At 42.7% G+C, this 27,855-nt stretch overlaps 1 protein-coding gene across 1 annotated transcript in view; it reads right to left on the bottom strand.

Moving 5' to 3' along the window:
* Positions 1-1,592: 1,592 nt before the first annotated feature.
* Positions 1,593-27,855, bottom strand: part of map4k2 (mitogen-activated protein kinase kinase kinase kinase 2) — a gene marked incomplete at its 5' end in the record, with an annotated part of 27,740 nt that continues 1,477 nt past the window's right edge. The window contains 31 exons of the mRNA XM_079215455.1: positions 1,593-4,234; positions 4,835-4,890; positions 4,979-5,049; positions 5,124-5,210; positions 5,288-5,356; positions 5,497-5,674; positions 6,222-6,325; positions 6,420-6,484; positions 6,591-6,714; positions 6,790-6,850; positions 7,497-7,576; positions 7,751-7,835; positions 8,252-8,293; positions 8,496-8,671; positions 9,637-9,793; positions 10,681-10,714; positions 11,123-11,161; positions 12,476-12,528; positions 12,625-12,683; positions 15,633-15,711; positions 15,797-15,913; positions 16,575-16,656; positions 16,763-16,825; positions 16,994-17,125; positions 17,556-17,628; positions 17,763-17,805; positions 17,922-17,969; positions 18,545-18,600; positions 21,192-21,256; positions 21,538-21,628; positions 22,513-22,570. Coding sequence (XP_079071581.1) covers positions 4,147-4,234; positions 4,835-4,890; positions 4,979-5,049; positions 5,124-5,210; positions 5,288-5,356; positions 5,497-5,674; positions 6,222-6,325; positions 6,420-6,484; positions 6,591-6,714; positions 6,790-6,850; positions 7,497-7,576; positions 7,751-7,835; positions 8,252-8,293; positions 8,496-8,671; positions 9,637-9,793; positions 10,681-10,714; positions 11,123-11,161; positions 12,476-12,528; positions 12,625-12,683; positions 15,633-15,711; positions 15,797-15,913; positions 16,575-16,656; positions 16,763-16,825; positions 16,994-17,125; positions 17,556-17,628; positions 17,763-17,805; positions 17,922-17,969; positions 18,545-18,600; positions 21,192-21,256; positions 21,538-21,628; positions 22,513-22,570 — 2,535 coding nt within the window. The 3' untranslated portion in view covers positions 1,593-4,146. The remainder of the gene's footprint in view (positions 4,235-4,834; positions 4,891-4,978; positions 5,050-5,123; positions 5,211-5,287; positions 5,357-5,496; positions 5,675-6,221; positions 6,326-6,419; positions 6,485-6,590; positions 6,715-6,789; positions 6,851-7,496; positions 7,577-7,750; positions 7,836-8,251; positions 8,294-8,495; positions 8,672-9,636; positions 9,794-10,680; positions 10,715-11,122; positions 11,162-12,475; positions 12,529-12,624; positions 12,684-15,632; positions 15,712-15,796; positions 15,914-16,574; positions 16,657-16,762; positions 16,826-16,993; positions 17,126-17,555; positions 17,629-17,762; positions 17,806-17,921; positions 17,970-18,544; positions 18,601-21,191; positions 21,257-21,537; positions 21,629-22,512; positions 22,571-27,855) is intronic.

Raw genomic sequence — 27,855 nt, 5'->3', positions numbered from 1 at the left:
TTTGGTTGGCGATTGACCGTTCTGACACACAGGTTTAGATCGTGTCTCGGATATGTGAGCATTGTGCAATGTGTCGCATTCTTCCATTTTAGCATCTATCCATATGCTAACAGGTTAACTGCTCAATTTAATTTTGAAAATGTTTTGAATTAGGCATTTGGGTAGAGTTCAATATAATATGGGCCGAATTGAGATGGCGACATCAGTTATTTCATTGTGTCAGATACATATTTAAATCAACATTTAAGGTATATGTAATACGAAATTTAATCAGATTGAGGATTGGCAGATACCCAATATTTAAAGACCAGGACTGGGATCTGGTCAGAGATCGTGACGCTGACATCCCTACTGAGGGATGGCACATTAAAACAGTTAAGTATATATACTTGTAGAGTTAAGTATATGTACATCTAAAATAAGATATTCCTTTATTAGTCCCGCAGTGGGGAAATTGCAGGATTACAGCAGCAGACTAATTACAGTAGTTTGAAAGAAGAACAGGGTAAAAAAAGTTGTCAGTAAAGTATCTACAAAAACTAAACATCATAATTGTCAGGAGGTAAAAAGTGTGAGGGGATTTAAAAGGGTTACATTTCTAAAAGAAAACTATTGCTGTCTAGCTTGTCAGATATACGATTTAGCGTTAGTTGGACTGGTTTGCGGCGTTATGTTGCACACATTTTCATTTAGGTTAATATGACAGATAACGCTAACATTAGTGGTTCAAAATGTAAAAACATGCGACGACACCAAGGAAAGCGTCAGTGTATGAAAGGGTCAAACGCGGGTTAAAGGTCCGTGTCCAGCCGTCGCGCTTTATTTAGAACGACTGGTTGTAAACATCCGCGCGAGGCGCAGCGCTGGCCTTCATGGTTCATCTCCTTATGAGCCGGACGTCTGCTAGCACGTCTTTATTATTAGCTGTATTAGCTAGCTACATATTTCAGTGTTTGTTGCGTTAGTCACAGGACTAGCGTGAACAGCCTAAACGTTTTTGCTTGCTTTTTTGTGTGCAATGTGTTCTGTGTGCACCGCTTCCATGTTCGTCCTCATTTCAGTGTAATGGCGGCTAACGTTTGGGGAAATGAAGGCGTATGAATTCAGTGAGCTAACATTAGCTAGCTAACAACTTACGAGCTAACGTAAAGCCGATAATTCAACCGACGTCCATTCGGGCAACACCCGCAACACCGCTGCGATGACAGGAATGCGTCAACAACTTCCTAACAAGTATTTCACCTCATGCTCCGACCTTACAGTCGCTAACTCACCGATTAAACGGCGTAGGTCTCGAAACCAATGAATGAAAAGTGAAATGGCGGCCGCACAGCACCCGTGACGCTGCCGCGGTTTCTTCTACTTCCGCGACTACATCCGCCACCACTCGAGTGGAAGTCCGCACTATTAATCGACAGGCCAAGTACTGCTCCTATGTCTTTGAAAACTGAGTTAAAACATCTAATGAATCTAAGTAATTAATAATTACTGGTTTTGAACAACAGGGCAAGACGGTAAAGACGATAAAAAGATGAAATAAAAATCAGCCTTATCCTTGAACTGATAGATTATTTTTTATTATTTTTGCGTCTTACAGTTAATTTAATGGAACACATATATCCACATATTAAATAAAAATTAAGCCTCAAGTAAAGTTAATTTCATCTTTTCACTAACAGCTCTGGGCTGACAAGTGCACTGTTCCCTGCAGACATGTAAGAATAAAAGTATTTTTTAAAGCAGAATACATTGTTTTACTTTGTTTTATTGTTTGTGGCCTCATATTATTTTGAGTTATATTTGAGTTATATTTTTTGTTAGTTTCTGATGTACTGACAGCAAAACATATAATTAATATGACATGTACAAAGGCTTGTAATAAAGATATTCTTACATGTAAATAAACAATTGTCAAGCAGAGATTAAATAAAACATCCAGTTACAGAGTTTTTTTTCTGGTCAGAAATGGAAAGTAAAGTTTTGAGAATGACTGTATTCTGACAGCTGAGTAAACCTCTGCTGAGGCTACAAGTGAATTTTTGTAACAACAATGAAACCTCTACCTCAGCTCATAAGGATATTAAAATCTTTATTGAGCATATTACAACCCTTACATAGTGTAAAGGCATACTGTACTGTTATATACTTAAAATGTATACACAATAACAATAAAACAACCTAAAAAACTACTAGCATATGCATATTACATCTTTCAAGTATCTCTCAGGGAAAAGTGAGTGTTACTTGTACAGTTTCCTTTCCATAAATAACAAATATCATTACACACAAAACTCTAATGTAGTGGAATTTACATTTTAGTCAAACTAGTAGAAGTACACTTTAAATGCATTCAGTTTATACGACACCTCATGGAATCAAATGTACATTCAGCCTATGTTGAGGTTGAATTAATAATAAAGCAGATGGAGGAGGGACACAGTTGAAGCGGTGTTTGGCACCATGGGTCATGGCCAAAATGTGTTTCGAGAGGTCACAGTGACTTTTGACCTCCCATTACAATCAGTTAATCCTGGAGTCCAGGTGGATGTTTGTGCCAGATGTTCCAGAGACATCACCAGAATGGGACGGACAAGAGATCACAGTTACCTTGACCTTTGACCTCCATTCCTGAGATGTTGCATACTTGGGTCATTTTCTCTGCACTGTTAATTATGGTGCCGCACAATTGAACCGCTAGTGGTGCATTCATATTAAATACAGACCTTGAACTTTTGTGAGAAAAAAACAAACATATTCTAAGCTGTTTTTGTTGAGTTGCCTCTTGGTAAACAGTGATGCAGCATATATGTTTCATGCTTTTATTGTGAAAGGTAAGAACGGAAGAAGTAAAACGGTGTGCGCTGCAGTTGTCAATGTATACCAAGGGCAATAAGTGTATTTAATAAATACAAAATGGTTTTGTGGATGTTTGTGTTGTGATGCGTCACTACTCGTGGATTTTGTCTCAGTCGTGCTGCTTTCTTTCCTCTCGACATTCTTCCTTCATCAAAGACGATGCATATTGGTATATATAGTGCCTGATTAGTGACCACTGCTGTTCATGATGCATGGTAGGATACATTTAGTCCACTGTATAATAGTTCCCACTATACACTGGGACAGCAGTACCAAATGGCAAACTCATTATATAGTCCACTATATAGAAGGGTAACTCACTTTAAATTCAGATTAACTTTTCACATGTGGCCCTAATCACCTTCCGTTGCCGGTGGCATACATGCTGCGTTCAGGTCACATGGGATGGATGGTAGAAGTGTGAAATATTTCCATGTTTACAACTTTGGCGCATTCATGTCATTCAACAACTTTCCGACGAGCCCCAAACTTTGGCTTCTGTATCATTTAGCGCAAACTTAGATATATTAAGAGCTTTCAGAAAAAACAAAATCGGACTTCAAGGTTAGTAGAGTTGAAGTGAAAGTGTTAATTACGGTCAGCATTATTGTGTGGAGATCAGTGTGTATTCATACCTAGGAAAAGGTGACCCCGCCTATGGCTGAGTGGTGAAACTGCAGTTCAACCAATGGAAAAAATAATATTTCACTTCCTTTACAGAGCATCTTTGGGGCTTTATGAGAAACATTATCACTTTAAGGGGGTGTTAAGGTTGATTCATGTGATGGACAGACAGACAGTCTCAGTCTATCACACTCGGTTCCTCCCGTTTCTGTCCTGGTTCTAGTGACTGTCAAAGACGGCAGCAAGCGGTAAACAAATAAAAGCTTCAAAACAACAGTTCAGAAAGGTTTGAGTGCTGTCACAGATATTATGTGCACCTTTTTCTACAGTCTGAATGCAGTAGACCTCAATTATCAGGAGTGGAACTGGGCTCCCTGTAGCTATCTCACTGGGATTTAAGCAGGGAAGAGAACACTTGTTTTGACATGAAAATATTTGTCTTTTGCAGCTTTAATCAGCAGATGTAAGAGTGAGAAACAAGTCTCTCTTGTACATGTGTCTCCAAACACCTGACAGTTTGAGTCTGGACGGGCAACTGAATTCCAGACTCAGAGAGGGTCGGTGCTGGTGGCGGCTGCAGCTTGGGTTTTTACACCACTGGGTTATGGAAGAGATCTGCATTTGTCTCCAGAGTGCCTTTTGAAGAAGTCAAGCCTTTTTCCTCTCTCAGTAGCTGCTCTCATGTCCGGTCAGGATGTACAGGTTGCTGAGGGCTGAGGGCTCGTCTGTTGGTGTGCTCTGAAGGACAATGTCCCTGTGCAGAGTCACGGGGCGAGCATCAAACACAAGAGAAGAAACGCAGAGCTGGCCCAAAACGTTAGCTTATGCTGTCACACAGTATCTGAATGTGGGACTTGAGGGCACTATAAATAAATAGATCTTGCAATGATATTTTAAAAAAGAGAAAATAACATTCTGTCTCTTAATAATGAAGTAGAATTACCACTAAGCAGTTTAAACCTCTGCCAGTCAAGTTGCAGTATACATCCTGTTGAAAATGTCATGACCTCATCCTTTTAGACATTTGTGTTTGGAGGCCTTCCTGAGACATCGGGTTCACAAGAAACACCTCTACTACTATTAATAATCTTCATTCTGCAACCACTACCATTACTTTTAATACGACTACCACCAGTACTACTATTATCAAGACTACCAACTTTGCAACTACTACTACTGTTATCATTAATACTACTAATAACTCTTTCCACACTACTACTTCTATTCATTCCGCTACCATCACAGTAAATGCCACTCTTAGATTTTTTTAATTTGAGTTTATCTTGATCTACTGACAGTACTACTTGTATTGTTTCATCTATGAAGAAGTAAAGTGTAGTGTCAGAAAAAGTACCTGTTTGTTCCCAAGACTCGGAATGCTCGACTCTGATCTGTAATTTCTTGTGTCACCTGCAGATAAAGATGAAATTTGTTGAGGAACGTTGCACGCATGTCAAACACACAACATCAGCTCATAACCCGGCAGGACGCTAATCACCTCATTGGAATGGAAACTCCTCCCTTTGAGGCCGTGCTTCCAGAAAGCCAGCACGCTATCCTGTAAGCAGACTGATAGAACACAACTGTCACTCAACTGTCAGCGGGAAACATCACTCACCGTGTTCATCACGATTGCTTTATACCTAGAGCTTCGATGGGGAAGTCAAAGACCATCTCGGCGGCCAGCTCTTTGGATGGAAGCCCTCGCAGGTTCACTATCTTCACAGTTTCTGTCAGTCGAGATGTGGCATGTTAGTCAGCATGAAAGAGGGCTGGAGGAATTGGAACATGAGTTGGGATTACTTACCTTCTAATGCGATGAGAACGGTGTCTCTGTCCATTTGGGTCACCTGCACCGCCCCGAGTGCCCCACTGTCTACAGACCAACAAGAGAGTTGAGTTGAAGCTTGAAGCCGGGCTCTAGAAGCTCTAGCTCTAGAAGCTCTAGCTCTAGAAGCTCTGGCTCTAGTAGCTCTGGCTCTAGAAGCGGCCAGAGGAAGAAACAGTCCGTCCTACCTGGAGTTGAGATAGGCGTGCTGTTCAGCTCTATAATATCAAACTTGAGCTGTGGGCTGATTGGCCGCATCCCGTTGCTAAAGTCCCTCACCCCGACGCACAGCTGAGGGAACTCGTCCGACACCAGCACCAGCAGCTCAAATATGGGCAGGGAGTCCGGCAGCCTCATGGCAATGTGCTGCAGGGCAAACACATGGCAACGCAAAAGAGGAGGAGTCAGTGTACATGGTACTGAGAATGGGATGGATTTAGGGTTTGGATGATGCCAGGTAAGTGTGACACGACGGGACACGTAGTCAATGTTTTACCAGGAATCAATTCATAAGCCGTGTCTGAAAATTCATCGGACCAGGAGGGAGAAAGGAGTTTCCATGGTAACATGGTCAGACTGTATATAAGAAGTGGACGTAATTATTGTGACGACACCCATTGGTTTGTGCTGTCATGAAGCCTGGAGTTCACTAACTTGGATTACGGCCATTGTCTTTTTTTTTTTTAATTTTTTTTTTTTACGCACCCAATGAACAGAAGTTACCATATTTGAGGCAAGCTGCTTAGCGTGCTCATTTCAGTAGATACTTCTGCAACACTCTACATAGACGTCAACACTCTTAGCTCTTCACATCCTGTGGATTATGTTAATTTCGTGAATGTTTTAAATAAAAAATCCCCCGATCACAGAAATACATAAAGTATGATATTTCACTTAAGGTGCCTTTACAAACCTTTAGGTGCATGAACTTCTGCAGAGGCTCATACCACAGAAGAAGAACCAGGCCAGATGGAACCGCCCCACATAGAAATGTGCTGTCTGTGTACGGGTTTCGCGCTGAGATAGAGAGAGAGTAGAAAGGTGGGGAGTCTGTTATTGTCATCGCTGGATAAACACACAGAGCATGCAGAGTGAAGGCGGCCTCACCTACCTACACTACATCTCCTGCAGCCTTTAGTGTCGGGGATCTTCACAGACATGGCAAACTTTCTATGGCTTGAGAGAGAACATGCAGTTCAGTAAAACATCTTATTTTGATGCCACCTAGTGGAAGTATCAAGAAGGACACTGTTCCAGCTGTACCACTAGTGCCCTGTCCCACCTGGAGCTGATCCGCTCGGTGAAGCGGCTGGTGCTGAGCGACAGACTGCCGTGTTTCTTCTGCAGGTGTCCTCTCTGTTCAAACAGAGCGGCCAGACTGTGGGAGTAGAGCTGGGAGGACTTCCCTGTGGGATGGATACATCCTGTGAGCAGCAGGTAACATGCAGCAACACCATGTTCCATGTGAAGAGATGTGTTACCTGATACGGACATCAGCACGTTGTTCATAACATACAGCCATGTGCATCGCTGAGGGAGCAGCTGTGGGAGGAAAGACAACACAGAGCAGTCCCTTTCAATCCTTCAATCAGAATATAGGTAATTTCATATCTCCATAAGAGATAGTGTTGTTTCTGGTAATTCAGTCAGTAAGTCAGTCTGTAAACAAACTTAATTGTGTATCACGATATCTGGATTTAGGATTTCATCACAATAGGATTTATCCAACAATAAATTATTGGCCAGCCTTACTGGAGGCATCAGCTCACTCCCAAACCACCATTTTCTGACAGAGAACCGTGGCCCCAAACTTGGAGGTGTTGGCATTCTCACCTCATACTCGGCTGCAACCCAGTGTGCACTGGAAGCCAACAGAACCACATCAACAAAAATGTAAATAACGAACCCAAGTAGCTCAACATACTATATTTTCACAAAAATTATAGCGAAGCACGTGTCAGGTCGGCCGAAGCGGACCCAAACCTGAACATCATTTGTCAATATTTGTGTGAACCCGGGTCAAGACAGGTACCATCCGGTTTGGGTCTGGCATCTACATTCTGGACTAGATGGTTTATAGAAATGACCCAATATGTCCACAGTACCCCCAATAGGACTCCCTGATAATTCGACTCAGCAGAAAGGATGGTAAAACAATGGTAAATACACGGGCCCGCCCTTTTCCTACCTTCTCTAGCGTGTCCTCATGAAGTTCATTCAGGTTCAGGGTGTAGATGCCCTCCTCTGCCCCAAGAATAAGGTACTGATCTAAGAAGGGAGAGTGTTTGTTAAAAGGGAAAATATTGTTTCCTGCATCCCAACACAAAGAGAATATAAATGTGGAGCATTGGTATTGTTCCTTGTACAGCTGATGACATATCAAGCAAAGCTGACTTTTTTATTACTGGAGACTCAGGCTGTGAAGAGACATTATTGTCCTACCTCTCGTCTTGGGTAGAACCCATGTGACAGCACAGTGGATTTGAAGAGGACAACCGTTGAAGACCTTCGAGAAACAGGCTCCCATCTACAGAATCAGCACAGCAACTGAATCACCATTGGTCCAACATGGTTAAAGGGACCCTTCAAGCGGCATGTATGATTATTACAATATTATGTAATGTGTTCAAAGTTGCACCAGGCTACTTAACACATTGGCGACTCCAAACACCAGCAAGCATCAACTGAGCGCTGAAGTTTCCAAAGATACCAAATGCACGTGGGAATGCGTATAGATTGAAGCAAGAGACACCCAAAAATATTTGATGGAATGGTTGCAGCGAGAAAAGAAACATCAGCAGGATTTTTACATAAAAATAAAACAAACAGTTCCTAGTGCAGCTTGAATCATGCCATGCGAGGAAGCTTAACGTGTTAGTCGTCAGGGCGTTGCCACTGGTCAGCTTTTGTCGTAGGTAACATGCTGTTAGATTTCACACTTACATGGACTTGAGGGGTAGGAGGAAGTCCATGACAATCAGCCCTCTAGAAATGTCAAAGGTTACACATAACAAAACATAGGGGATGATAAAAACTGTACATCAGATGCATAACAAATCAACATCTTGTGTGGTTGCATGATTTGTCACCATGAGACAGACATTAGGAAGTTATTATGTTAGCAAATCACACAAGCTCATTGATGTTTCCCACTGATATGAGAGACAGATGTTCGGCTTCAACTCACAGCGTCCTCTGTCTTTTTCCTCAGCGTGCTCCATTCGGGTGAAAGTGGCGTCTCTCTTTTCGGAGAGCAAACGGTGGCAACCTTCCTCTTCTCTGCCGCTGCAGCGTCCCCCCCCGGCAGGCATGGGTCGCTGCAGCGCTGTCTGATGTCCTGTGTAGCCGAGCACCTGGCCAACACTTGTCAAGCACAGGAGAGAGGAAAGTGATTTATATTAGTCTAAGTTTCAGAGCTGGGTACCTGTAAGCGATACTGTTAAGGAATCAACCAAAATAACACAGGACAAATGATACCTGCAATCGATCCTAGATGTAGAAATAATGAATATTTGTCTGCTTTTTGCTCATAGCCAATCACAAGCGTTCTTTCATGTAATGCAATGTGCGATTGGCTCACTCCCGGAGCAAGCTAAACCCATACAGCCGGGATTGGCTGTCAGCACACGGCTTTCAACATAGAGATGGCTACACTTCTACGACAACACTCCCCAACACCGTGCCGGGCCATCCTGACACTATGGGTCGTGGGCTCGTGGCATTATTAGCAGTAACTGTTGTATGAGCACAGTCCATAGTGGCTCCGACGAGCTAGCCAGTGGGACACACAGGCAGTTTCCATTCACATGAAGGACGTCGAATTACATTTTTTTTAGATTAAGTACTCTATTGGTATCACTTTAAGGTTGGTGGTATTGGTGTTGCTAATGGCGCCGTTATTTTGAAACGATACCCAGCCCTTCTAAGTTTTGACTTGGCACTGAGCTGGTTGAGAACTCAGTTAAAGTTACAATCTCAAAAGGTCTCCGTTTTGTTCTTTTTGGTGGTAATTGCAGGTGTGTTTTTGATATCACACTTCCTTTCTGTGCAATGCTTCTGATATTTACCCGGATGGTCGCCACAGACACTCGGCCATTGGCTTCATTACTATTATGTTACCTCGTTCGGTGATAGTGACCCATCAGACATTTATAAAACATCTTCCGAACGTTAGGACCCCACACTTGCCTTTATGTGGGTCTTGGGCGCTCCAGGTCACGCACACCCTTAGATAAAGTCAAACAAACAACTATAGCAGTTTTGGAGTGTCTAGTGAAATGTTGTACCTGTTGTGTACCTGTTGTGTACCCATTGTACCTGTTGTGTACCTGTTGTGGAGTTGGGGTCATCAGTGACAGCAGCGTCGGGGCCCAGTGTGCAGCTGGGTCTCACCGCCAGGTCACTGTCCTCTGTGTTGGGAGTTAAGGAGCTGAAGGCCGGCAGCGATGCTGTGGACGGACTGAATAAACCACTCTTCCTACTTCCCTGAAAAACATCAACAAAAAACATGAATCACTCTAAAGGGCTAATGGGGTCAACATGTTGCCTAACCATCAGCCAATTTGCATACTGCATACTAATCCTGGAAAGTGTATACCATGTTGTCATATTGACAGGTGGGGCTGTTGTTAGCTTGCTAGCGAGGTAGCTAAATTGGGCATAGGGTGCAACTGTGGTCATTTGGTAAATAATTAATATAATTTAGTACCAAAGTATATAACACTCGGTCTTTAGCACACTCCAATGTCGGTCTAAACTAGCCGTTAGTGTAACTTGTACCAATGAGCCGTTGGTTCTAGACCTTTTCCAAGATGTGAAGAAACAGAAACACAATGAGTGACTCTGGTTGTTCCCAGTCTGTAATTGGTTACCACGGTCTGCTGAGATGACCCAGGTGTGAGTAATCCACAGAGCCACATGCGGTCTCTTGGGAGTGCCTTGATGGGGGACCAACAAAACGTGAAAGACCAACACAATTGTTTTGGGCGCCCTGACAGACCACACATCTGTGGTTTGGCTCTTCTCAGGGACTTTTGTTACATGTCTCGTGTCCTCGAGCATGAGACACAATTTGTCATTCATACCCTGGTGGTTTTGTATTGAGTCTGACGGAACAGTTTGTGTATTTTATATTTTCAATCTGGCACATAAGAATTCACTGAACGTTTGAAGAAGGGAAGAAAGATTTTAAAGTTAAAGGCCACAAATTTACAATTTTGAATTTCCTATACCTTTAGTGTTCTGTTAAAATACATATTTTTATCCATTCTGTTAAGTCATCTTGCTGGTGTAGTCCAGTATAATTAGTTTGTTTAAGGTGTAAACATACACAAGTCTATGGATCAGTTTATGGTTGTGTAGTTACCACTTACATCAGTAGATGGCGCCCTTCTAATGGTTAAACTCCTAAAAGACAAAGGAAGAGCAATGTCCTGATCAGGCTCCAAAAAAAAAGATCCAAATCAAGAGTCATGGCAACAAGCTGGGCAACAAATGCAGATGTTGAGGGTGGGGTAACAGCAGCACAGATACACACAACTTGACAAAACACCACACAAAAAAACAGACAAAAAGCCCAAAAAGCAAAGGAGCAGTGGGTTTGTGCCGAATCACATCCACATCCAGTTCATGTCTTTTGGGAATGGGATTAGTGGAGCAGGAACACAAACCCACTGATTATGTCAAAGATGTTTTGTATTAGCTTCTATTCAAATCATAAAAACCATCATAACAACAAGTTGATTTCAGGGTAATTCATGTGGGATGGGGGCACACTGCTGTTAGATGAGGCTGGAATTGATGGACGTGGCCTACCTCAGCTGCAGAGCTTGCTCCACACATTCCAACAGGCTCCTGCAACAGGAAGACCTGGTGTTTATCTGACTACAGGCCTGAATGGCCCACGACAAAGGGGAGTGGGGCGGTACCAGAGGTCCACTAGTCCGAGGACATTAGGACTGAGGCTCAGACTGCTGATGTTCTGTGCAAGACTAAAGGATAATTTCACTTTATAACTCAGATTGTATTATCTCAGTTTTCACCAGCACTTCTGTTAGTAATGATAACATTGTGCTCACCTAGGCAATTGCTAATTTAACAACTTTTTAGAAATACTATAAAATGACTTTTCAGTGGGTTAAGGCTTCTACTAATAGATCAATTTCCTGACATTTCTTAGAAAATGACTAAAGGTGGTAGATTGTAAAGTAAATGTTCCCAAAAAAATGTATGCAATGGAAGCAAAGGACAGCCCCCAAAAACAATAAAGAATTGTATTACACACATTTTATTTTATTCTATTAATTAAATATGCTTTGACACCACAAACATATATGTGGATATATCGTTCATTAAATCCTAATGTAAATGTTTTTATTAGCTGAGCTACTCCCCAATCTTGTGATAGGTGTCACTACAACAGTGACCAGGAGTTGATTGAAGTGAACTACAGAAGTGCTCACAGTGGTTTGGATTATCTCGATAAATAGTTGGTTTACAACCAACCAATGTTCTCAGATCTCAATAACTACTTTGGTGAGTACAATGTAATATAACTGATAGAAATGATGGTCAAAACTACCAAAAATATCCTTTTCATTCTAAAGATATTACCAATAATAGCATTGCTAAATATCTAATCTAATATTAGGAATTCTACCATTATTACTCCTGCTGCTTTCAATAACAAAACATATTACATCAGCCCAACTAAAAATATCCCATATTCTGTCATGACAGATACACTCTGATCTTGCTATAGTGGCCATTAGTGCCACCAAATTGTGCAATTGTGTTGTAGTGGCCGCACTCTGAATTGCAGGTATGATCCACCTTCCCAGGACGAGATTTGACACAATAACTACATGCACACAAAGAAAATTATTGTAAAATGATGAAGACATTAAATAATCTATGTAATCTCCGTAACGCCATTTGATAGAAATCTTTGGATTCAGGGGCACTATTGGACTCAAAACATGATCAGAGTGTATCATTGACAAAGGGGGGAATTTGGGTAGTTTTTCCATCGTTGTCCTCAGATGAATTACTGATTGCCTCGAAGAAGCCATCCTTTATAGCTGTGACATCTCAACATCTTAAAACCATAGTATTGCCAATACAGAATGAAAGTAGAAGTGTGAAAAAGAAAAAAAAGAGAAGTCTTACGGTGAGTTGTCTTCATCTCCAGACAGACTCCAGTCGTCATCATAGGAGCCCGGCTGAAGGGGAGGGTAGGCAGAGTCCATGGTCATATTCATGTGGGTCACCAGTTCAATATCTGTCACAAATATACCTTAGAGAAAAGAGAGCCTCACCAAATCAGGATAAGGCTCAGTGACCTTCCTCAGTGGAGGCCCAAACTTCACCTGGTCGACTGCAAAGAAAACGTGATGACAATGAGGCGTGCTGACCAGTATTCACACAGAACTGGTTTAAAATCAGATGAGGACAATAAAGCACAATCCAGGCCTGTTCATGCACTATTGATGAGCACTCACTTTCAAATGCATTGATTAGTTTGGAACGTCACTCAGGATGCACTCCACAACCACACATCTGCTATCATGTCAATAATGAGCTAGCACCGAGCCAGACTGGCTTCTACAGCCCTGACCTAACACATCAGCCAAGCGCAGCATTAGAGCGTTACAATGCCATCTGTAATGTGACCGTTTAAACTGGATCCAGTGCACACAGTTTTTTTTTGCTGCTACAGCACTTAGTCTGGTAGGACCAATAGCTTGCGTTGCCCATTTGTGTATGTCTCCTTGTAATTGTCTGTCTCTTTGTAGTCATTTGGTGTCTCTTTGTTTTCATTGTATGTGTCTAAGTAGTTTTGTGTCTCTTTGAAGTCATTTTGTGCATTTGTGGTCGTCTTGATTAAACATAATCACACAATCTCCGCAATAAAGTATATCCTGTATTCACGCTTGATTGCTTCCAGGTGTGTATCCAATTGTATGGGGTATTTCATAATTTCTAGTCTGCTGAATATATGTGAAATTGGACAGTAATGTATAAGTATGTTTGTAAGTATCACACTTTGGTTTCTGTGATGACTTGACTGAGACGTGGTTAACAGGAGGAAGCAGATTGCTGTGAAAGCACAGAGAACCATAAAGCAGAGGATGCGGGAACTTGTGAACCAAAGAGGAAGTATCTGTCGGCTCAGTTATTTCCCATGGTGTATGTTTCTGAATGCCTGCATCAATACATGAATTCTATCATCATTTTAGAGTTTAGAGCTTGATACCAAAAGTTATTTCTTTGCCGTTTAAAAACTGATTGAAAAATGTCTTGATTTATTCAACATGTATGTAAAATGTACACTTCATACTAAACTAGAATGTTGTTTGTTATGACCAAACAAAAATACTATTTATTTTGCATGTTTTACTCCATTTACTACAAATGACACTCATTGAAATATTTTCCACCTTCCTAGCAGTCAGTTGTTTCATTACAGTGTGAACATCACTAGAAATGCATCATGGTGAACATAATGTGTCCTTTTTTGGGCAAAGATCCATTGTTGCTGCTTGGTAACGTAGTTGGGGGCGGGGGGGGATTAATTCGAAAGCTCTGTGCTGTATGACCCAGCAACAAAGCCCAGCAGCCTCTCCAACCTCTTCACGGGTATTATTTGCACCATGGTGATGCCTTGTTGTTGCACTACTATTTTGTGTTTCTTGGCCACCATAGCTGTGTCTTTGTCTGTTGGTCGGTCCACTACTTTTGGACCTAATGCCTCAACTTTTCCTCTGGCTCCATCATTGTGTCAGAATTTGAGTCTGCCCACACTTTGGTTTGTGACCAAATACCTGCGAAACTAATGACATTCCCGCACAAGTGCAGCTAAGCCTAAAAAACGATGAGAGCATCTCATCATGACACCATGCCAGCGTTAAGTACAACCACACACCGCTGGCATGGCTGTAAAGGCTTTAAACTAATGCAAATACAGTCGGTTGCTGCGGTACTGATATGCCACTGTTTCAATACCTTATTTTGTTCCTCTACAAAACCATTTTTGGCATTTAACAAAGTAAATCAAACCTCTCAAAGGTCAAATGTCTACACACAAATGGCTGTGCAAGACGTTCACCTATAAATATAAACTGATTACAGAAGATTACAAATCTGTAATAATAAGTGGTAGCTGCACTAGCATTAGTAGTAGTAACAGCGTGGGCCTTCAAAGCCCATATTGGTTAAGACTGAGGTCCACGGTTTGAATGTGTTTGTAGCTTGAGTGTCTATGAATAGCACACTGTGTATAGAGGAAACTGAGGTCAGGTTGATCTATGATTTGGTACTGGGCAGAGTGTGAAGCCAGACTGTCGCACCAGAAGCCCTTACGCCAAAAGAAGACTATTGGCAGCAGCAGCGGTATGAAGTCACTGCAGCCAGTGCATAGAAGTACCACTGTCTGTCACACACCACTGGCATGTTCTCAGTGCCATCCTCTGACGCGGCCTTCGTCCCACATGTATGGACGGGTTACGGGACGAGGGCAGCCGTCAGCAAGCTGACTGAGAGGCTTTTGTCCTCATTTATATTATGGAGATTACAGCACTGAATACTAGGGTCCTGGTGGACAATGAAGCCACTCTTCAGCAAGTACAACCGACATACCGTATATTTAGACATGCGTGCATACAGTGTTTGTCAGAAACAAAGTATTACTGTGCAATATTCAAGACATATATTGACTATATACAGTATTTAGACACAAAATATGCAGCGCTCCATAAAGACTGGCTGCCCATAATATATAATGTTTGTCATTTAGATAGTTCAGCATTTTCCAGCTTTATGTCTGTGTGTTAACTACACAGTGGTAGTCAGAAACGTTATTAGCTCAACTTAGCTTAGCATTAAAACTGGAAGCACAGGGAGGCTACAGCCATGCAAGCAGCTTTTTAAGGTTGTAGCTAGCCCAGCGAGGCTTTGCATTAAACGCCAACACCAACAAGGTAACATGCTTACTGCAGGGCTCTCAAGTTTTTAAGACAGGTAAGCGTGACATTTATCTCTCGCCCTGTTACTGTGACAATGCTAGCATGCTGGATGATTAGCAGGTATAATGTTCACCATCTTAGTTCAGTATGTTTGCATGCTAACAGTACATTAGCTTATCAGCTCTGAACACAAAGTATAGTGCAGTTAATTAAGTGGAGAACTACTACTTTGTCTTATTTACACAAAATAAACAACTGTGTTCCTTTAAAAAATGTGTGTGTATATGTATATGTATGTGTGTGTGTGTGTGTGTGTGTGTGTGTGTGCGTGTGCGTGTGTGTGTGCGTGTGTTTGTCCTCACATTGTTCTTCAGACAGGGTCCTCTCTGCAGGCAGGTGTTTCCCTGCTGACTGAATCTTGTCAGGAGCCACTTCCCCAACCTGTCAACAGATCAGACAGTTGGTTGAGGTGTCACGGTATAGTTACGCTGCTTTAAAGTCTGTGCCACCTCCCTGCAGTACTGACCTCCAGCTCGGTGTCGTCCATGCTGTGCGTGTGGCCGGTGTGGAGCTCAGGGTTGTTGGCCATGTCCAGCAGCTCAATGACCAGGTTGCGGGTCAGGAGCTGTGTCACGAACGGATGCTGGAGGAACAAGCTACAGGTCATGCATGACCTTGAACAGTGACAGAAGATCGTGCACGATGGCGTCAGACCCACATTGTCAGAATTTCCGTCTTTGGAAGGACATTGCTAAGTGGTCCTAGACCGCTGGTCAGCACTCTGCTTTGGGGTTGCAACTAACAATTATATCCATGATTGATTAATCTGTTGCATACTTGATTAATTTTCATTCACGTCAGAGAAGAAGTGAAAAATTAAATGGGTGGAACTTCAGATACAAATCAAGGTGTTTTGTGTCTGATGAAAAAAGTAAATTCTAAAAAAAAATTTTTTAAAAGCTTTCTTAAACATATTTTTCTCATCTGTAAAATAATGAAAAATATCATAGTACTCAACGTAAAGGTGCCTAAAACAAGATTTGCAGCATTTGAATGACTGAGATACAATATTTTGACATGGCAAATAGTTGTCTGCTCCTATATTAATGCTCTGAATATCATATGTTTATTGCTCCTTTAAATATGGGATCAAGGTATAAAAATGACACCTGTGGAACCTCAGTCAGCTTTATCGTGTATCATCTCGAAGTGAATGAACAAACCTTCTCTGGGTACAAAGGGGTTGAAAATAGAACTCTCTAAATTTCTCAATAGGGCATGTATGGCGACAGGTGGCAACTGACCTGGAGCAGCGTCTCAGCTGAGGGCCGTTTACGAGTGCTTTTAATAAGAGACATCTTCACAAAGCTTTGGAAACCTGCTGACCTGCAGAGAGCAACATAGTGAGAACCAATTGTACATCAGGAAGATAATGATGAGATTGGAAAACAATTGGTCCCAATACATGCTGAACACAGACAGTTCAACTCACCATTTGGTTTTATCCTTTAGTCTTGGAGGCTGGAAGTTGCTCTTGGACATCAACATCAGCGCTCTGAAACATCGTGTGAAATGTCACCAGGCTGGAAAATGGCTCAATTGTTTACACGCAGTGAATGTCCAGGAATGAAATACACAGCATGCGGCCAAGCTGTCACGTCACATTCATTGCATGGGCCCGTTTCCATCTGAGCTGAAGTCCCTGCTGTCTGAGCCGACTCACCTCATCGGGTGCAGGTCAAACATGGGTGGCTGGAGCTCCGCCAGCTCGATGGCGGTGATGCCGACGGCCCAGATGTCACACAGGTGGTTGTAGCCACCCTTCTTCTCGACAGCAGCCACCTCCGGAGCCATCCTGCACAAAGGGTGTCCAAGAGGAACATCCGATAGAACACCCTTTATTGATGCTTTAAAATGAACTTACTATTGTTGTCCACCTCTGACGTTAACTTTCTCATATTAATTGAGATTAGTAAAAAAAAAAAATTGAAGTCTCAGTAATTTCCTAAAACAGTGTCTAAAAACCACTATCACTATCTTCCATACCAAATTATGTGAACGTTAAAAAAAAACAACGCAGAAACATTTTGCATTGTGAGTAGTGTAGTAACCAAGGTTGTATAATGAACTTAGTGTCATGATAAAAGTGGATCCATCGGTTTCCATCTATTGCGTACATTTTTCTATTGCCAGAGAATAAAAAGAGGAAAGTGCGTTATTGAATGAGTGAGTACACTCATAATGAGCTGGTTGTTGCAGACAGGTGAGGGCGTCGCCCATCTTACCAGTAGGGAGTTCCTATAAAAGACTTCCTTTTGGCTACGGAGGCACTGATCTCTGCTGCCACTCCAAAGTCAGCTGGAACAGAAGAGACAGACACGGTCACACTGGAGCCGAGCGGCTACGAGCCACCAGGGATGGCTTCAAGAGTATAAAGAGGCAACACAGATGTGCATGTGTGTGTGTGTGTGTGTGTGTCCATCACCACTGACCCAGTTTCACATCTCCTCTCTCTGTCAAAAGGATGTTGGCTCCCTGCAGAGAAAAAACACACTGATCTAAGCTCGTATCCACATGATGAGAGTATAAGAATATGATCACAACTGTACTGTAACAACTTGACAAAGATTTTAAATAAAAAGCTGCTGTACCTTTATGTCTCTGTGCATTTTTCCAGTTTCGTGCAGGTGATGCAAACCCTGGGAAACGCACAGAATGAAAATCAGCTGAGCATCTTCTATTATTAATTAAACAAATCACAACTTCATATGAATCAGGTTTAACCATTCTAAACCGAGAGCAACGCAAGAAACCCTGATCTTAACTGAATAGTAGAATATAATGACAAAAAAAGAAAGTCAAAGAATGCTTGTATATCAAGTTAGATTGCAGAGGCTGTGTCGCTCTGTCACCACTCATTATCATCAGATTACTTAGATAATATAAACTAAGAGTGCTTAAGAAAAGTATTTTTGCAAGTTGTTAAGCAAGTTATTTTTTCAATGCAGATCTTGTTGTCGTCTACAAACTTGATTATCCAATAAAAGCGAGCAGAAGGTCACTCACTAACAAACTACAGACAGTCTAGCTCTCTGTTTTTGCTGCAGCAGCGTTTACCTCGACAGTATATTTAAGCGGTCTGGCGAAGTTAAATACTATTTAGCTCTTCTGTGGCTGGGAAAAAGCACACATGAGTCACTCAGTCAGCAGAGTATCTTTAGAGATTTCACCATGCGACAGCAACAAGCTGCCGCTCACACAAAAAGAGCCTTACCTGGAGGGTTTCTCTGCACACGTACGCGATCTGCTTCTCCTTTAATGGGCCCGTCACTGAAGAGGACAGCTTGATTAATGGCTCATAGAGAACAAGCCTGCAGGTACATTTCTAAAGATAGATAACTGGCTTTTCAGAGCTCGCTGTACTTCCACTTTGGTTTTACAGTAATTATACTAATGTCTCAAAATGAGTCTGGTGATGACTGACATTTTGGGGAAACATGACAAAGAGAGGATCCCTTTGCACCTAGTCCAGCACACGTTCAAATTATAGCATAACGATAAGAATCAGTGGAAGCAATGGCAACAACTCCAGCTCCAAAGCCGTCTCGTTTACGCATCTTCTTTACTTAGAAGGTTTACTCATAGAAATGTAGCAACACATTGAAGGAGTATTTTTCTTTTTGACAAAGCAAAGGGAAACATGTCCCTCTTGTGTGGAGGGGACTCCAGCGGCCCCTCATTCTGAAACCCCAATGTCCCGTTGGATCAAAGGCCCATGTGTCTGTATGCCCATTACCCCTTGATTGACACTTCAGACCCGCTGAAAGCCTCAACTGCGAAATTTCAGGGGGTTTCTAAAATCCATCCATTATCAGCCGCTTATGAGGGGTCGGGTTGCGGTGGCAGCAGGTTCAGCAGACCGACCCAGGCTTCCCTCTCACCCGCAACACTTTCCAGCTCATTGTGGGGGATCCCGAGGCGGTCCTGGGGAGGGGCGGCGCCCTCCCCAGGACCCCTCCCACTGACTCCAAGAAGGCCGGATACTCTGAACTGCTGTTCGGTGCATAAGCACAAACAACTGTCAGAGCCTTACTCCCCGCAATCTGTAGGCGCAGGGAGGCGACCCTCTTGTTCTTGTTCTCCGGGGAAAACTCCAACACAGCGGTGCTCAGCCGGGGGCTCGTGAATATGCCCACTCCCGCCCGGCGCCTCTCACCCTGGGCAACTCTAGAAAAGGACAAAGTCCAACCCTTCTTCAGAGCCCGTGCTGTGCGTGGAGGTGAGCCTAACTATATCTAGCTGGTACCGCTCCACCTCCTGCACCAGCTCTGGCTCTTTCTCCGCTAGCGAGGTGACGTTCCACGTCCCTAAAGATAGTCTATGCTGCTGATGATCGACTCGCTCAGGCCTCCTGTCTGGCCCGCCGCCCGGTCTGCATAGCACCCTACCCCGATGCTTCTCCCTGCGAGTGTTGAGTCCACAGAGTGGCTGCTGCTCCATGATGTTTCTTCGGGCTAAGCCCGACCGGGCCCCATGGGTGAAAGCCCAGCCACCAGACGCTCGCCGACAAGCTCCCCTCCTGAGTCTGGTCATGGAGGGTGCCCCGGTTTCCCCTTGTCCGGGCGAGGTAGCTTCAATCCGTGGGCTGCTATTCATCAGGGTTTTTGAACCGCTCTTCGTTTGGGCTCTCCCCCGAGACCTGTTTGCCTTGGGAGACCCTACCAGGGGCTGATGCCCCGGACAACATAGCTCCCAGGATCACTGAGCCACTCAAATTCCTCCACCACGTTAAGGTGGTGATTCTAAAATCATAAGACACTTATTTGTCACTTGCAATTGTCCCTAAAATGTCTTTTGAAAGCTTACTAATGTCCAATTTTACCAACTGCCTGCCTTCACATTTGTGGACCCACTTGGACCCCATTTGGATAAATCCGATCCAGTGCCTTTCATGAGAACCTGGACTGAAGCAAGACATTGTCTCTCCTCTTCTGGGACACCAGAACGACAGTAAGAAGAAGCCGAGCTGAGGGCCATATGTGGAGTTCTGGTTTGTGCATGTGTGGCGGGTTCACCAGAGAGGCGAGTGTGCTGTGCGTACTCTGTGGCTGGGCGTGGTCGTTGCCTTAGGGGTGCGCGCTGCGCCAGCTGTTTATCAGCTGATAGAGTGATTTGAAGGCGCAGGTTTGAAATGCACGGCCCGCCACTGTATTACAGAATAATGTTAATGCCACTAAAGCAAAGGCCTGACTCGCCCTACTCTGCCTCTGGTTGGCTAGTACCCGTGGTTGGATTGGTTGGTTGGGTTTAGTGTTTGGCCAATCAGAGTGGGGCAACTTCAAGGTCCTAGGAGGTCATTCTGCATAATAATGAGTAATGTGCATCCGTTTATGTTTTCAAACAAATACAGGACTTTCACCCAGGAGACCGTTGTTAATGTCCTGTAGGAAACCAAGTCAACATTGACGTATTTTACCTTAGTTTTGTTATGCAACTTACGTTCCTTACTAAAGGCAGTTATGTAACAAACGTATTTTATGCAACAAACGTACTGATTTAACCCTAACACTTTTGTTGCCTAAACCTAACCACATAAACCTAAAAACTACTTTATTTTGAAAATACACTATACATGTAGTGACTGGAAACTGTCACAACGTCCCTGATGTCCAAAACTAAAACTAGATCGGTGCGTCAGAGTTTCTATTCTTCCCACTGTGCCACATGGCATGAATGCCACATTATCTCTGAGAAATTGTGAAATTGATACAGACCTTTTTCACCCTCCTCTGGTTAAGAAACAAAAGAACATTTCCACTTTTTCTTTCAATGGTAACGCTTTTGAGTAGTGCAGATAATACTAAAACTGGATGCAATACAAAAGCCTACATTCAGAACTCAACAATTATTTGTATTTATACCGTGGTAAATGTCCTGAAGTGACCCTCCACCGCAGTACTCCATGCAGATCCACAGCTTGGTGTTCCTGGAAGAGACACACACACACACACAGCTCATGGCAAACACCGAGATAAACAACCTTTATCTCGGTGTTGGACATTCAGTATCAGAAGGTAACACTCCCTAAGAGTCTGAAACTAAACTAACGCCCACAATTACATACTGTATCATTCCAATCTAACTAGAAAGAGTGGGAGAGGAATCCAGCAGCAGTGAGGGGTGAATACAAGTCAAATTCCACATATTTAAATCCATCCAAAAATTCCCAGGAAAATGTGCAGTGGACGGGCTGAAAGCACACAGCACCTGTGGTAGCTGCCGAAGTAGGCCACGATGTTTTTGTGCTTGCACTCCTTCATCATGGTGATCTCCTGCTGTATGGCTGTGATGTCATCACCTGGACAGACAGAAAGTTTCGTCAGTGTCTTCTCACAACAGTCTGGTGTTGGTGCACTGAGCTCCTCCTAGAGGGGCAATTATAGACCAGTAAATGTAGGGTTAGCCTGGTGGGAGAACTTGTTTACATGGCTTAAATAGTATTCACTTAAAAAGGGACATATCATGAAAAACTTCAGTTTTTGAACTCATATTTTTCTCCCCAAGCCAATCAGAGCAGACTGGTCTTAAAGAGACAGGCACTAGAACAGAGCATTTTGGACAGAGGGGGAGTACAGGTATATTCAGACAGACAGTATGAGATTGTATGTGTTTTTTGGTACATTAAAGCATGCAAACACATACTAGTAGAAACCCAAAAAACAAGGATAAGGCTGAAAATGTGCACGATATGTGTGATATGTGCCCTTTAAACCCTTTGAAAACCCACCTACGTTTAGGCCTCTGCTTGAAAATTGCATACCCAAACTAAAAAAGGTATATCTCTGTAACCACGAGGGCTATTTGAATAATGTTGGTGTTATAATGAAAGAGTATAATGTGAGTTGTGTATTCAGTGTGTAAATATCAGTCTATACGTTACTGGTTATGAGTAAATGAAGAAGTGAATTATACAGTTTTTATAGCAATATCTGACCTCATATGGGCTCCACAGTTTTCAACGTTAATTAATATCAGTTTATATAAGAGTGTTATGACGCATTTCTGCTACTGAGACCCTGTACCAATATGGTACTTGCTTCTAGTGTACTGGGCTCTGATTGTCCCACTTTACAAATATACAGTATACATCTCAATAATTCATTGAAGAATAGGTTTTTCAAGAAAAACTTGAATTATTTGGAAAATTGCTGTCCAGAGAATGTTGTGTCATGTGCAATATACCAGGGTCCAGCTTGACAATCTTGATAGCTGCCAGTGCAGACGTCCTGATGTTACGGGCCTGAAAGGGATGGAACATATACATTAACATAACCATATGCATTATAAACAGCTTTTTTAATTATTACTCACAGGCTGCAAGGTCAAGCTAGGAACATACTACATTTGAACACACACACACACACACACACACGTATGCTTCCACAAACCTGTCAAGGTGCGGTTTACATGCATGTCATACATCCCCACTTCATCATTTTATCCTATTAGACATTTGTCATAATGAACATATTAATGAAGCATCATGAGGAAGAGACTCTACGCTTTGGGACCCAGCCATTCAGCACCTTCTCCAGACTGAGGCAAGGTGTCACCGACAGCAAGGTCCTACTGTATATGGATGTCTTATTGGTACTTGTCTTTTGCATAACTTGACATTTCTCTAAAATCCAGCTCCTTCTCAAGTCACTTGAGGCAACATGGTTCCTCGGCTCATGCTAACTACAGTGGACCCACGGAGCAGATCAGAGTGTAATGTGCGTCATACGCGTACCCCCGCTGTGGTAGAGCGCACCGTTGTGGTGTGTAGAAAGCCGTCACACAGCTTGTATCAAGCTGCTTTATGCCCCATAGATGCACACTGCGTTCTGCACATTACTGAACAACGGTTACCCTCAGAGGGCATGCCAGATAACACCCTGCAAGAAACCAAAACCACCATGCAGTAATCATCAGTACAAGACATTTATTGAGTTCAACACGTTCATGCCAAAATGTCTGATATTTCTTTTGATATGGTGCATATGTTCTGCAGATTTTTAAAAAAAGGTAACCGTCTTAAATTTTCTTTTTTTTTCAACTTGCGAGTAGTATTTTTGTAATAATGACGCAAAGAAGTCTTATATGTACTGTACTTGTCTCTCTTTATTCGTCTTCAGACCACTCAAAGTGTTTTACACAAGTGTTTTTATGACACTTGTCATCATTCACTGATGGGAGGAGCTACCATGAAAGGTGCCACCTGCCCATCAGGACTCTAACCATTCATACCCTTTCATACACCATAGGCACAGCTAAGGCAGCAATTTGGTGTTAAGTGACTCGACCAAGGACACAGCGACATGGACTAGCAGAGCCGGGGATCAAACCACCGATCCTTTGATTGAAGGACGAACCTGCTCGCTTGTACTTTTACTTACGAACATGCTCCGACTCATGAAGGTACTCTTACGAGAGCGGAGGTTGTCAGTCTAAGGTGCACTTTTTCACAAACACACTTTTCCAAACAATTGCATTACTTATGAACTATTGATCTCTCACGTACAACAATTTTCAAATAAAGAATGTGATGTTGTGGTTGAAGCTCTGCCACATCCATCAAGGGAAGAAAACCTGCGCATACACGCAACGGATCAGCATGCCATCTCAATGATGAAGAACATGCTTACTTAATTAGTTCAGTCTGCCGTCTGGCCTTGGCTTGAACCGTCTATTGGTTCCATAGCACGGGAATCAATACCAACAGCATTGGCGAGACAGCTCTTTCCCACTGGCGCTCACAGACCAGGCCCAGGCAACACTAAGAGCAGTACCACTCACTACAGACGTATGCTTTGCTTAGTGATACAACCAGCTTATTGTAAGGGATTCAGCAAATATTTTTTAAGTCATAATCTGGGATCCCTGAAGATCCCCAGCAGGCAACCTGTCTGGTAATTTGTTGAAACATATGGCACTGGACGAGTGTTAAATGGAGAGTCAAAGCCAAGTCAAGGTTTTAATACTGAAGTAATCCAGTAGCAAAGCAGAACCAGTTCACTCAGTTAGGGGTGAACCAAATGTTTTTTCACAGTATTACGCAAGAGGTGATGCGGGATGTTGTTTCCAAGCAGCTATGCTGTGTTTTCAACTTCCTCCATTCTTCCTGGGAACATCAGTCGTCCCGATTCAGCGACTGCACTGACGTCAGACTGACCGCTTTTTCACTCTGAGCATCTACAACAAAACGAGGCCGCCACCAATGGGATGAGCAGGTCGCCTCAACGCAAACTGTGGCCCGCTGCACTCACTTCCTGTTTTCTTTCCTGTTCTACCGCAGGGCTTCCTGCGACTATAGTGGAAACAGCATCTCAGACATGATTTTTACATAGACCAGCCTGAAATAACAGCAGTAGCATATGAATTTGGAGCAGACGATTCACTACACTTCGATCAAGCACTCAAATGAACGAGCTATTATTAAATGAAGTCTTTATTGTGAACTTACTGAGTCTGGTATGCCCATTAGCTTATGCTGGCTAATATAAGCTAACTGCTAAACGTTAGCAAACCTTATGAACTTTATGACTTCTTGTACTACTACTACTACTACTACTACACTACATTTGGAGTCGTGTTTGTATCCAGCTGATAGAAACTTCACCAGCTAGATGCTAACAGGTTAAGTTAAGGTCAAGTAGTCCATCGTCTTGGGAACTTAAATGTGTGTACCACTTTTAAGGGAAGCACATCCAGTAGCTATGTACCAACCCACCGCGGACCTGCCATGCAGAGAGTCACGCTGCTAGGATGGCTAAAAATATTGATTAGCGCATGAAGATTGCATGCAGGTTTATGGTCTGAGACCAAAGTTGCGTCCCAATGCTGCTCTACATACATTAACGATGAAGCATGCATCATGTACTAATACTGGAAGTGCACTTCGCCGCTACGAGTAGCTCCTTTCTTTCTGTTGTGCGTTCGTGTCGAACACCAAGATGCTAGTATCTATGGCAACGTCGCCAATCCTCCATTGTGTACTACTTTCTGACTCTGTGGTTCTTTCAAAGCAAGCGACTAATATGCCTATTTGTAAATGACCTCCGCTAAGTGTATTTCAACAATGTACTTTCACCCGTTCTCCAACTGGGAATGTTGGATTGGCAGTAGTAACATATGAATAGTGCACAGTAAAAATGCTGCATCCCAAAGAAAGAGAGGCGTCGTCAGCACAATGTACTTTAATCTACTTCACGTCTGTTCAAGGTGGAGCTTTCCATTCTAATACGATGCTGGATAGTTTATGAATAATAACGCATCACATTTCAATTGTTATATTTTGAGAGTCAAATGTGAATCTGCAACGTAACCAGGTAAATGTAGTACTAAAATGTTTTCCTCTGAAGTAGAAGTACACAGTGAGTAGTATAGGCCGACACTTGAGTTGCATATCTTGTAAGTGCTTCCGGGGCCTCTTGTAAGTTATTTCAGGGAACAATGGCAACATAGTCCAATATTATTCATCATAATACATTCTCCAGAGAGGCGGCCCGCAGTTCTGACCAACAGTTTAACCACCGTTACAGGAGATACCAATAACACTGATGCTTCAGTAGGGAAGTTAAGCTCGCCATGAGTTAAGCAGATCACAGTGTAAACACAGCTTGTTTTTGTTTTAGCCACGCAGCACTAAGACACACACACCGAGGCAATGTGGCAACCGGAATCATATCTGAACGTCTAACTTTCAGAAAAGAAAAGTATTTCCCAAAATTTTGAGCTGTTCCTTTACATATACCGCCGTGCACCGCGGGCCCTAGGTCAGAGGTCATGTCATGAGCAGGATAAACCCTCAGACATGTTCCTATACAGAAAACATTGGAACTTCACTTCCAGCTTGTTCGTAATGTTTCTTACACCTAGAGATCTCATTGTGCAGCTTACATATTTGTGATAAAGTGCAATCATTAGAGATATGTTGAGCTTCTCTCTGAGAAAAGTTCACTTCCTCAGCACAAAGAAAACTGTACCACCGCTGCAGTGTCAGATCTTAACATAAGAGTAAACAGTGCGCAGTCCAACAAGCTATTTTGACAACACTTTGGAATTCACCTCCTCCACAATAGGCGATTTATACACTCAGCCTCATTGTCTTACAGCTAAAAAAAAAACACCATTAGGAATCTAAATGTACTTGCTTTCTTCCTGGAAAAAAGAAGAAAAACTGAATATTGCCACTGGTCTCACCTTCCATTTACAGTACGAGCCATAGATAAAGTGAAGTTCATGACAATCAAGGGCATTCCCAATTATTTTTCATGCTGAATGACTCTAAGGGCTGCCACTATGAGAAAGTGGCAACCACTTTTTATCATATAAAACATGGACAGCAAGGCCCCCCTGTATGCAAGAGAGGATTCAGCTGATCAAGACCGATCAAAGCAGAGTGATGGACAAGCCGATGTTGTGTTCTGTGAGAACATGACAACAGTTGCACAACTGATTTTTACACCAGGAATGGAGTGAATGAGAATCTTAAGTGTAATCAGTTAACGTGTCGTTAACTGATAACACTTAAGATTCTAATTCAGTCAAGTATCAGAAAAAAATTACTTTTATATTATTTTATGTTAAATGTTCATAATTAGGCTTATGTATAACTGCTTGGTATTGTGATTACTCCAAATATAAGGCGACAAAAAAATGGCGACCATATACATTTTCAGTTTCGGCAACCAAACCCTGCTGCCTGGTTGCCAGCCTGGCAAACGGTTTTAAAGTTGGTGCTGGTATAAAAAAAAACACAAAAACACAACAACACAACAAAAATAACTTTTGAATCCATCGGAATTTAACTGCTGTCTGGTCAGCACCCCAGCAGGACGTGGATCAAGATGTAGCTGACTTTCCTCTGAATAGCAGCAGTGGAATGAGAGGCCATTGAAGCCCACACGGTCACATGTCCAGAGGTTCCAGCCTAAACTACCGCAGGTTCCAGATCCAGCAAACCCACCAGCGGCCGTGGGAGTGATAATGTGCCATTGTGTGTCAGCGCTGGTCCCATTAACAGCACACACACGTCCAGATGTTACAGACGTTGCAGAGACAGCTGCGTCAAAGTCAGCTGATAGTTGCTCCCCTCAGAACATCCGGCCGGTTGGATTTGTGTTCCCAGTTCTTAAGGAGTTCTCAGAATGTGCTGCAGGTACATTATAGCACCAACAGATGAATGAGAGTGTGACGTGTGAGGGTGCTCTTACGTTACCATGACAACATCAAATAAAAATATTACGTACAATTGTGGGTATGCATTTGGACTTTTTACTTCCTGGTTTGAACGTCTTCCAGCCTCTTTCCTCACAAGACGAGAGGTAATTTCAAATTCTGTTGCACCAACATTCATCTCGTGGACAAACACCACTGAAGATGAATGATCATGTTACTTTGTGTCTAATGGATGCTGAAATAAGCAACAGCTTGTTAACAGGTGAGCACTTTTATTCGGTGATCATTTGACAAAGTTTGCTGAAAGTGATTAGATGGCCCTACCAAAACAAATTGCCACCAGCTGCCACTGCTCGATCCTCT

The sequence above is a fragment of the Taurulus bubalis genome (genome assembly GCF_910589615.1).
Source record: "Taurulus bubalis genome assembly, chromosome: 3".
NCBI classification, from domain to species: Eukaryota; Metazoa; Chordata; class Actinopteri; order Perciformes; family Cottidae; genus Taurulus; species Taurulus bubalis.
Note: the sequence above shows the minus strand (reverse complement) of the source record. Positions and strands in the feature narration are given on the sequence as shown.